The sequence below is a fragment of the Dromiciops gliroides genome, chromosome 3 (genome assembly GCF_019393635.1).
Source record: "Dromiciops gliroides isolate mDroGli1 chromosome 3, mDroGli1.pri, whole genome shotgun sequence".
NCBI lineage: Eukaryota > Metazoa > Chordata > Mammalia > Microbiotheria > Microbiotheriidae > Dromiciops > Dromiciops gliroides.
Window position 1 is genome coordinate 633977274 of NC_057863.1, and position 12215 is coordinate 633989488.

The 12215-nt window shown below is 40.5% G+C and overlaps 1 protein-coding gene across 1 annotated transcript in view; it reads right to left on the reverse strand.

The window, feature by feature from the left end:
* Positions 1-327: 327 nt before the first annotated feature.
* DFFB (DNA fragmentation factor subunit beta) overlaps positions 328-12215 on the reverse strand; it is a 28160-nt gene continuing 16272 nt past the window's right edge. The window contains exons 6-7 of the mRNA XM_043991551.1: positions 4629-4729; positions 328-1122 (exon numbers count right to left, since the gene is read on the reverse strand). Of these exons, the coding sequence (XP_043847486.1) occupies positions 888-1122; positions 4629-4729 (336 nt within the window). The 3' untranslated portion in view covers positions 328-887. The remainder of the gene's footprint in view (positions 1123-4628; positions 4730-12215) is intronic.

Consider the following 12215-nt stretch of genomic DNA (forward strand, 5'->3'; position numbering starts at 1 on the left):
AGGGACTGATACTGGGAACTCCCAGGTGAAGAAACTCCCTCCACCAGTTCAGGTCAGCACCTTCTCAGAAATTTACAAAGTTGCTTAGAGCACCAATTAAGTCACTTGCCTGGGATCACATAGCCAGGATGTGTCAAATGTGGGACTCCAACCAAAGTCTTCCTGAGTTCAAAACTTATTAGCTGTGTGACCCTGGACAAGTCATTTTACCGTTTGCCTCAGTTTCCTCATCTGTAAAATGAGTTGAGAAGGAAATGGCAAACCACTCCAATATGGAGTGACCCCAAACAGGGTCACAAAGAGTCAGACATGATTGAACAACACAGAGACAGAAACAAACAGATGGACATACAGACATGTGTATCCTTGGAATTAGCCAGAGACAGAAAGAAAATAGCCCCTTTATAGAGGCCAAGATTGCATTAAGGCACAATCAGATCTGTACATGAGGTAGTCTCCCTGACTTTCCACTGGCTGTCCCCTTTGCCTGCACTAAACTCCTTCCTTACCACCATCTTTTAGAATCCCTAGCTTCCTCAAGTGTCCCCTCCTACAGGAAGATTCCACCTGTTATTAATCCTTCCTCCCAAATCAGAAATTCTCTTCCATTTATTTTGTAGATACTTTGTATATCATTCTATATAAACGTGTTGGTCCTTCTCCTCCCCCAATAAATGTAAGCTCCCTGAGGACAAGAAATGTTTCATTTTTGCCTTCATATCCATCCCCAGCACTAGGGCGTAGAACATGGCACATAGCAGGCATTCAGTCAATGCCTGCTTCTCCTATTTGAGTCTGTTTCTTTCTTTGTAAAGCAAGGGGAATGGAGCAGATGATCTCCAAGTCCCCTTCTGGCTCTGAAATCTGGGAAAGCATTGGGAGAGAGGTCACTGATGTCTGCGGGCGGCACGTTTTCTGACAGCCTGCTTCTTGGGTTTGTAAATCCTGGTTTCATCACAGCTGAGGTTATGACTACTTTTCTTATGGCAAGCAATATGCACCAATTTGAGGTTAGCAGAGGTAAAAAGCAGGCTATAGAAATATTCCCAGTCTACTTCTCTCCCATCTTGCTCAGCAACAGCTTCAGCCAGGGCAGGCACAATGGTGCGTTTCTTTTCTATTCTGCAAGAGAAAGTGACTTAGTTACTTGCTCTCATAAAGTAGTCTCAAGCTCCTCTCCTCGAGCCAAAAGAACCACCAAATGACAGGGTTTTTTACTTACTCATTTGAGAACCAGCCAACACATTAAACCTAAATTCATTTCTAGCAGGGTCTTCATTCAAAACAGCTCAGGTACCATTTCCTTCCTGAGGTCTTTACTGGCTCTTCCCTTCCCTGGCCCCCAAATTTTTAGCAGTTTCCTCCTACACCTCCTAGAAATGGATTTGTATTTTTGTTTGCTCCAAGTTTAAAAGACTGTAGGGCAAATTACCAAAACTAATTTTATAGAGCTAGAAAAAAAATAACAAAATTCATGTGAAAGAACAAAAGATCAAAATTATCAAGGAAATCAATGAAAAAATGTGAAGGAAGGTGGCTTAGCAATACCAGACCTCAAACTATTACAACACAGTAATCATGAAAACAATCTGGTACCGGCTAAGAAATAGAGTGGTAGACCAGTGGAATAGATACACAATACACAGTAGTAAATGACCATAGTAATCTGGCATTTGACAAACCCAAAGATCCAAACTCTTGGGACAAGAAGTCACTATTTGACAAAAATTGCTGGAAAAACTGGAAAGTAGTTTGGCAGAAACTAGTTAAAGATCAACATCTCATATCATATACCAAAATAAAATCAAAATGGGTACATTACTTAGATATAAATGGTGATAATATAAGCAAATTTGGGGAGTATGGAATATTTCACCTGTCAGATTTATGGATAAAGGAAGATTTATGATCAAACAAGAGATAAAGAGCATTATGAGATGTAAAATGGATAATTTTGATTACATCAAATTAAAGAGGTTTTGCACAAATAAAAACAATGCAGCCAAGATTAGAAGGGAAGCAGGAAATGGGGGGGAGAGGGATTTTTACAGCAAATTTCTCTGATAAAGGCCTCATTTCTCAAATATATAGGGAACTGAGATAAATTCATAAGAATACAAGTCACTTCCCAATTGATAAATGGTCAAATGATATAAACAGGAAGTTTACAGAAGAAGAAATAAAAGCTATCGATAGTCATATGAAAAAATGCCCTAAATCACTATTGTATAAAGAAATGCAAATTAAAACAGCTCTGATGTACCATCTCCCATCTATGAGACTGGCTAATATGACAGAAAAGGAAAATGACAAATGTTGAAGGAGATGGAGAAAAATAGGGACACTGTTGGTGGAGCTGTGAATCGATCCAACCATTCTGGAAAACAATTTGACATTATTCCCAAAAGGCTATAAAACTGTGTATACCCTTTGACCCAAAATTACCACTACTAGTTCTGTACACTAAAGAGATCAAGAAAAATGGATATGTACAAAAAGTTTTATAGCAACTCTTTTTGTGGAAATTGAGGGGATGCTCATTAATTAGGGGATAACTGAACAAATTCTGGTATATTATTGTGATGGAAAACTCTTGTGATAGAAGAAATGATGAGCAGGATGCTCTCAGAAAAATCTGGGAAGGCTTACATGAACTGATACAAAGTGAAATGAATAGAAACTACACAGTAATAGCAATATTGTAAAATGATTAACTGTGAATGACTTAGCTGTTCTCAGTAATATAGTGCTCCAAAACAACTCCAAAGGACTTATGATAGAAAATGCAGTCCACACACAGAGAAAGAACTGATGGAGTCTGAATGCTAATTGAAGCATACTCTTTTTTGGGGGGGGAGGGGGGTGCAATGGGGATTAAGTGACTTGCCCAGGGTCACACAGCTAGTAAGTGTCGAGTGTCTGAGACCAGATTTGAACTCAGGTCGTCCTGAATCCAGTACCAGTGCTTTATCCACTGCGCCACCTAGCTGCCCCCAAAGCATACTTTTAAAGTTTTATTATGCTTGGTTGTCTGGTCTACATTTTCTTTTACAACATGGCTAATGTAGAAATACTTTACATGACCGCACATGTATATTCTATATGATACTGCTTGCCTTCCTTCCCAGGGAGGAGGGAAAGCAGAGAAGGAGGGAAAGAATTTAGAACTCAAAATTTTTAAAAGTGAATGTTAAAAATTCTTGTTTACATGTAACTGAGAAGGGGCAGCTAGGTGGTGCAATGGAGAAAACACCGGCCTTGGATTCAAAAGGACCTGAGTTCAAATCCAGCATCAGACACTTGACACTTACTAGCTGTGTGACCCTGGGCAAGTCACTTAACCCCAACTGCCTCACCAAAACCCAAAACAAACAAACATACATGTAACTGAGAAAAAAATAAAAATTAAATGTAAAAAAAAGAATTTAGGGATGCTTCCTTTTTATCTTTGTATGAGATGATATTTGTAAATTGCTTAATGCAATGGGAAAAGAAGGCAAGGAAAGGGCAGACAAGGTCTTGGAATCTGACAGGTAGTGAAAAAACTCAAGTCACCCCCATCTTCAAAATTGAGCTTTTTAAGAGAGGATCCTAGAGCTCTAAGAGATTAAGTGATATGCCCAGGGTCACACTGCCAGCATTTACCAGAGGTAAGACCTGAACCCAGTTCTTGACTTCAAAGTCAGCTTTCTAATTCACTAAATCATGTTGCCTGTTACATTAGTACATAGTAGGTGCTATTTCATTATTGGCTCACATTTCTTTGTTGTTGTTCAATAGTTTCATTTTGTCTGACTCTCCATGACCCCATTTGGGATTTTCTTGACAAAGATACTGGAGTGCTTTGCTATTTCCTTCTCCAGCTTATTTTACTGATGAAGAACTGAGACAAACACAGTTCATAGCTAGGAAGTTTCTGACGCCATAGCGACAGTTTCATGGTGTCAATGCCTGGATTCAAAGCTAGGTCTTCTATCTCTTACTATTCCCACTGTATCATTACCTCTCTGCATCCTTTGATTTGCTGCCATCACCCAGCACTATAAATTGTCTTGATAAGCTATTAGAGACTCTAATAAGGAGACTCTATTAGAGACTCTAATAACAGAGGCAGCATGAAGTACACAAGTGTCAAACATGCAGCCTGGGGCATGGCCTCAACCAAATTAAAATTTCATTGGGAAATATTTAACAAAATTAATAAAAAATACAATAGAACATAGATAATATAAATATGTAGTTTTTAAAGCCGATATGTGGCCAGTAGGGATCATTATGTATAATTGAGTGATCCCTGTTTCTCTCTGAGTTTGACACCACTGGCACAGAGAATAGAGAGCTGGGCCCTGAAGGAGGCAGATCAGCATGGGTTCAAATCCTGCCTCTGACACTTCAGGGCTATGTGACCTTGGACAAGTCACTTCACTTTTACTCTGCAGACAACTCTCTAAGACAGCAAGGCAATAGTATAGGGAGTTCCCTGACCAAGGAATTTCCAGTATCAATGAAATCACACCTCTGGTCTCTATCCCTATTGACAGTAGACATGCTGCTCTCTTGGTTCAGTCACTTGGCTTGGATCCATGAAAGCACTGAAGATTCCTACCTTTACTTCTTTCTTTACTTACTTGTGATCTAGGTTCCATGTGCTGAAGAGAATTCTACTTTCCCGGTTGCTATAGGGGTTGATGGAGTGTTTAGATAAACAAGCATCCAAATCAAAAGGACCCTAAAACAACAAAATGGGAGACAAGTAGATTTAGAGTCCGTTGAATTTTCTGTCCCTCTGTCAAAAGGGATGAGTAAAATGAATTTCTGTAAGAGGAGATGCTATTATCCCATAGGATTCCATGACAAATTGAGAGCTGGCTTCCCATGGAGGGGGGAAATAAACTCACAATAATATAGGCTGAAAAGCAAAACATCCCAGCCCTGACCAAGACAGGATGGACGTAAGAAGTAGGAAAAGAGATCTATTTTTGGACATGGCCAATACGCACATTTCTTTTGCTTGAGTAGCCATATGTGTTACAAGGGTTTGGACTGGTTTTTCCTTTTTCTTTTTCCAAACTGAAGCAGAGAAAATAAATGCTTGTTAACTGAAAAAACTCTTTTTTGAAACCAAAAGGAAAAAAAGAAAATGTCAGCAGCCTCTCTATACCCAGTGAAGGTTTTAGTCCCTAACTGGCAGTTGGTTCTAGAAGCATTTTCCTGATGCCAGGATTCCCTCCCACACAGCCTTGTACCACTAAATCCCTGAGCCACAGGAACTCCAACTCTGCCCTGAGAATGCACTGATTTTGCTTAGAACCCGTAGGGCTCTTCTAGGAACAAAGCTGGTATCTAATAAATACTCTCAGGTTAACTAATGTACTCAAATGTATCCCCTACCCTTTCTATCTGGGCAGGTACAAAGTCTATAAGAACTAGGCTGAAATATGACATGTTAATAAGTGCCAATATAAAATGAAGCAAGTTCCAAGAGTGCAGGGAATGTCCCGTTTTTGTCTTTGTCTTTGAAGCCCTAGCCTGGCACCTGGCACAAAATAAGCATTTAATGCATGCTTGTTAAATGAATAAACACATGAATTAATTAATGAATTTTCCATCCAGAAAGTTTAAGTTCTATGCTCCAGATAAGACAAAATAAGTTCTCTACCTTTCTCATTAAGCAATCACTAAGCATCTACTAGGATTCTGGTTGTAGAAGTGACCTATGCATTATGTATTATTACATTCTGACTTGTCTTCAAATTTATTTGTGGAGTTCATCCCTTAGCACAGTGCCTGGCATATAGTAAGAAATTAATAAATGTTATACAACCACATCATGACTAGTTTAAATAATGAATCCCCTCAAGTAGTCAAATGTACTTGAATTTATACTGTTTGAAATTTTAATTGTGCAAAATATGGTAATTGGTTCAAACCCAATGGAAATAGGCAGAAAGAATGTTAAGTACCAAAATACTGCAACTACTTCAAGGAATCCATTGTTCACACTAATTGGGACCTCCCGCTCTCTCTGTCTCTGTCTCTCTCTCTGTCTCTGTCTGTCTGTCTCTATCTCTTTCTGTGTGTGTGTGTGTGTGTGTGTGTGTGTGTCTGCCTGCCTGTCTGTCTGTCTGTCTTGGTCTGTCTCTTTGCCTCTCTCTTTCTCTTTCTATCTCTCCTTCCTCTCTTCTCTTTCCCCCCTCTCTTTACCTCTCTATCTACCTATTCATCTATCTACCCATCCACCCAATTAACTATCCATCTATCTCTCCGTCAATCTACACCCCCCCCCCATTAAATTGTTTGGACCTGGAAAGACTTATATGAACTGATGTATAGTGAAGTGCACAGAACCAGGAGAAAGTTGTACACAGTGACAGCAATATTGTTTGATGAAGAACTGTGAAACAAAAAAAAAGAGTAAAGAACTGTAAGTGACAACTATTCTCAGCAATGCAATGATCTAAGACATTCCCAAAGGACTAATGAGGAAGCATACTATCCACCTCCAAAGAAAGAACTGATATTGATTGAACACAGACTGAAGTATGCTATTTTTCACTTTCATTTTTTCTTCAAGTTTTCTTATACAAAATGACTAATATGATGTTTTACATAATTATGCATGTATAACCTAAATCTGATTGCTCAGGAAGGAGGAAGGAGGGATAAAATTTGGGTGTTTTTGTTTGTTTGTTTGTTTTTGGTTTTGGTTTTTTGGTTGGTTTTTTTTTTTTAAGTGAGGCAATTGGGGTTAAGTGACTTGCCCAGGGTCACACAGCTAGTAAGTGTCAAGTGTCTGAGGCCGGATTTGAACTCAGGTCCTCCTGACTCCAGGGCTGGTGCTCTATCCACTGCGTCACCTAACTGTCCCAGGAGGGATAAAATTTGGAACTCAAAACTTTAAATAAAAATATTTTATTATTTATTTTAAAAGAAATAACTAAATCATTTGGAAAAATACTAGCTAAAAGGGTTATATGGAGAGAATATAAAACAGTAAAACTACAAAAAAATAGGCCCTGAAAGGCAGGGATAATGTCATTTTTTTTTTCTATTCTTTGTATCCCCAGAGCCTAGCATAATGCTGTAGCACAGAATCAGCATTTTTTTTTTTTGCGGGGCAATGAGGGTTAAGTGACTTGCCCAGGGTCACAAAGTTGTAAGTGTCAAGTGTCCAAGGACAGATTTAAATTCAGGTACTCCTGAATCCAGGAACGGTACTTTATCCACTGTGCCACCTAGCTGCCCCCAGAATCAGCATTTAATAAATTCTGGTTGACTGAGTTTCCATCTTCATATCCTCAGCACCTCAAAGAATGCCTTCAATCCACACAGTCACAGAAGCTCAGAGCTGGAAGGGACCTTGGAAATCATCTAGTCCAACCCCTCATCATACAGAATGAGAGCCTGAACCTCAGGGAGGGATGTGATTTACCCAACATACCCCAGCTAGTCAGTGGCAAAGTCAGGGCTAGAACCCACTGCACCACTGCTAAATAACCACTTGTCAGAGAGAGCATTGGGATTCCTTTCAGTATGGGTTGGACTAGTTGGCTACTGAGGTCTCTTCCCATCCTCAAGCTCTGTTCTAGCAAACATGGGAAAGACAAAGGAAGTACAAAGAGGAAGTTCTGGCCCAGAATGGATATGTAGCTCTTTGTATGCAGAGCTTATCTCTTCAATGGATGAGACAGTGATGAGGAAATAGTAGAAGCCAAAGTTAGAATGCGTCCTCCAGGGGCAGCTAGGTGGCGCAATGGATAAAGCACCAGCCCTGTTTTCAGGAGGACCTGAGTTCAAATTTGATGTCAGACACTACTTGATACCTTCTAGCTGTGTGACTGTGGGCAAGTCACTTAACCCTCATTGCCCTGAAAAAAAAAAAAAAAGAATGCATCCTCCTCCTTGTGGTTACCATACTTTTGTGCATGTCTCCTTTCTCCTCCTGGACTGCCTTCCCTTACTTCTTGGCTCATCTAAATTCATCAAGACCTAGGCCAAGTCCCACTTCCACCATGAAGCCTTCTCTGATTTCCCCAAATTTTTTCCTTTTCTGAATTTCTCACTACCCTAATCATCAGAATTATAAAGTCATGTTTTGTACTGGACTCCAGACTTGTGAGTTCATCAAAGGAGGGTATTCCTGGTGTAGACATTCCCTTCTCAGATGCATATCCACAACTCATCTTAATATCTTGACTTTTTTACAGAAGGCTAGGGATTAGGGTTTCTGATTCCATAGGCAAAGGGGACACTTCCTCTACTAATGTAGGTTGGCACCTTCTTTACTACTTACAGCTTTAGAGAGAGACCATGGGGCAACGAGAGGCTAACTGACTTGCCCAGTCACTAAGCCAGTTAGTGTTGACTTAGATCTTTCTGAATTCAAGTCTAGTTCTTCTGCCACGCTTCCTTTCCTACTAAACACTCAATACATAGTTGCTGAACTGTAAGAAAGATGTCTTTATGATCAGAGCTGTTTACAGTCATCTACATTAAGAAAAAAAAAGATGAGGAGGAAAACTGCAATCTCCCCAAAGATACTTTTGCAGCAGGAAGCCTTTAATGCCCCTTCCTTTGCTTTGGACCCTGACTGAAGACTGAGTATCAAGCCACCTGCCGCTCTAAAGCATTTAGAAACAATAGGAAGGCCACAGTCTTCAGGAGGGATTATGCTGGAAATTCAATTTGCAATTTATAAATGGCAAAAAGTGCCACTTGAATCGCTCTTCACACCCCAGCAGGCACAAAGCATTAGCAAAAGCCCCAGGACCTCATCACCACCATGCCAGACAAAATTTGCCAGACCCACTGCAGAAGGAAAATGGAAGAGGTCGAGGAAGTAGATGATTTGCATGTGAATCACTCCCCCTAACAAACCTAAGCAACCTTATTTCAAGGTCATGGCATATATATTATAATAATATATAACATGTATGTATATATAGGGCTATTAGGTGGCACAGTGGCCTGGAGTCAGGAAGACCTAAGTTAAAATCTGGCCTCAGATGTTGGTTGTGTGATCCTGGGCAAGTAACTTCACCCTGTTTTGTCTCCGTTTCCTCATCTATAAAATGAGCGGGAGAAGGAAATGGCAAACCACTCCAGTAGCTTTGCCAAGAAAACCCCAAACGCAGTCAGAAAGAGTCAGACATGACTGAAATGACTTAACAATATAACACATATAATATATATGATCATTTTAAAGATGATTACCATAAACTCTGACCCATGTGGAAAAAAATGTTAATATGACATTTCTAGAGGGCAGCTAGGTGGTGCAGTGCAAAAAGCACTGGCCTTGGATTCAGGAGGACCTGAGTTCAAATCTGACCTCAGACACTTGACACTTACTAGCCGTGTGACCCTGGGCAAGTCACTTAACCCTCATTGCCCTGGAAAAAAAAACAAACACATTTCTAGTACACAGATTGTTTCTGTTCCCAGCATCTAGTTGAAATTTCACAGCCCCTCAACTTCCAAGCCCAGGCTTGAACCCTTGAACTATACATTTCAAGCTTTGCAAGTCATGTTCGATCTTTGTGACCCCATTTGGGGTTTGCTTGGCAGAGATACTGGAGGGATTTGCCATTTCCTTCTCCAGCTCATTTTACAGATGTGGAAACTGAGGCCAATAGGGTTAAGTGACTTGCTCAGAGTCACACAGCTATTAAGCATCTGAGGCCAGATTTAAACTCAGGAAGATGGGTCTTCCTGACTCCCAACCTGGTATTCTATCTCTCCACAACCTAGCTGCCCCCAGAACTACAGAGATGACCTCTACTATCATGCAGTAACCATAAGGAAGAGAAGAAGCTGTCTTTCATAGAATCTCAGAGTCACAGAGAACCTCAGTGCCCAGCTAGTCCAACCCATAATGGAATAAGATTCCCCTTTATAACCTCTCCATTAAGTGGTCTTCTTACTCAAACAGGACACTCCATTTCCCATCTCCACACCTTTGCACTGGCTGTTTTCAGTGCCTGGAATTCACTCTATATTCCTCTTTGCCTTTTAGAATCCCTAGTTCCCTTCAAGCCTCAGCTCAAATGTCCCTTTCTACATGAAGCTGTCCCTAGCTTCCCCTTCCCCCACTCATGCCTTACCCACTCCCCCACCAAAAAAATTACTTTGTATCTATCTCATGTATACCTTTATTTTGTTTTTTCCCCCTCTGACTGGATATTAAGCTCCCTAAAGGCGGGCACTGTTTCTTTTGCCTTTGTGTCAATGGGTACCCTGCACAGTGCCTGGCTTATAGTAGTCTCTCAGTAATGGATTACTTTATTGGTCATCCAGACTCCATTTCAAGTTTGGTGGCTCACTACCTAACATTTTTGTACAGCTTTATTAGGGAGTTTTTCTTACATTGAGAAAAAAAAATCAGCCTTCTCCCACTTAATCCCAAACTCACTCTGTGGCATGATTTCTGGATCCCTCACTATCTTGGTCGAACTCTAGTTTATCAATCCTCTTCCTAAGACACTCCAGTTTATCAATCCTCTTCCTAAGACACTCCAGTTCATCAATATTTTTCCTAAGATGCTCCAGTTTGTCAATATCTTCCTAAGATGCTCCAGTTTGTCAATATCTTCCTAAGGTGCTCCAGTTTGTCAATATCTTCCTAAGGTGCTCCAGTTTGTCAATATTTTTCCTAAGATGCTCCAGTTTGTCAATATCTTCCTAAGATGCTCCAGTTTGTCAACATCTTCCTAAGAAGCTCCAGTTCATCGATCTCCTTCCTAAGAAGCGCTAGTTCATCAATATCCTTCCTAAGATCCTCCAGTTTGTCAATATTTTTCCTAATATGTGGCTCCAAATGCCACATATTCAGGACAGAGAATAGCAAAGCTATACAAGTCAATAACCATCTACATTCCAGGCACTGTGTTAATTCCCAGAGATACAAGGAGAGGCAAACACAGTCCCAGCTCTCAAGGAGATCACAGTCTAATGGGGTAGACAACAAGCAAACAACTATGTACAAACAAGACAGATATTGGGGGTAATCTCAGAAGGAAGTCACTAAAATTAAGGGAGTTGCCTTGCCCTGGTTCTGATCCTGTTAACACAGCCAGAGTTTCCTGCTGGACCACACTGCTGACTCCTGTTGTAATCCACTAACAGCCCTACATCTTGTTGATGTAAACTGTTGCCTATACACCTTTCCTCTCCTTGTCTGGTTGTGTTTTGGTTTGTTTTTTAATTCCTTCATAGGCCTTGACATTTCTCTTTATTGAACTGATTTGGCCCACTGTTCCAACCTGTTGAGATCTTTTTGGACACTGATGGCATCATCTGATGTAATAATTAAGCCTCCGAGCTTTGTCCCATCTGCCACACTGATAAGCAAGCATCTCATCACCATCTGAGTAACTGATAAAAAATATTAAATAGGCGATGTTGGTTATGTTTTGCTAAGCTGATCATTTGCTTGTGTTGTTGTTTGTTGTTGTTGTTTTTTTTAATTTCCTCTTTCTTTTTTTTGTTCTTTGTCACAAAAGCTCGCTGTCTGGGGAAAGGCATGGAGATAGAAAGATTTGGAGATAAAGCTGATATACCATGAAAACAAAAGATATCAATTAATTTTTTTAACTATGTTGAACAGAACAGGACCAAGGACAAATCCCTGGAGCATGCCATAGAAGGGGGAAGGATAAAGAAAACTAGAATTGGAATCCAAGGACCTGAGTTTGAATTCCGGCTCTGCTGCTCACTCTCTAGGTGAGATTGGGCTCCTTTCTGGGCCTCAGTGTCATCTGGAAAATGAGAGAATTGGATCTGATAACCTCCTACCTCAGAATCCTTCACCCTGGACACTTCTTCTCCAAGTCCATCAGACATTCTGTTACAGGATACTGGATTGAGTCTACACTGGCAATGCTACCCAGTTGTAGTCAATCTCTCCTTTCTTACTTCTTAAAGAACCATATGCCATGGAGAATGAACTCTCTTCCCCACTCCCACCCCCTTCCACGAAAACTCCTCTGTCTGGCATTTTAAGCTCATAATAATCAGACCACTCTTTAAGACCAATTCTCCTTCTATTTAGGAAACTCACCAGTTCAGGCCCACTTTGGGGGGCTGTTGTAGAGGGAATCTCACAGGTGCAGATTGGACTAGGTGGTCTCTAAGATCCCGTCTATCTCTGAAATTCTGGAATTCTAAGTGGGAAAGGGAAGGATGCAAAAACCTCCTTGTAACTAAAAAGCTAATAC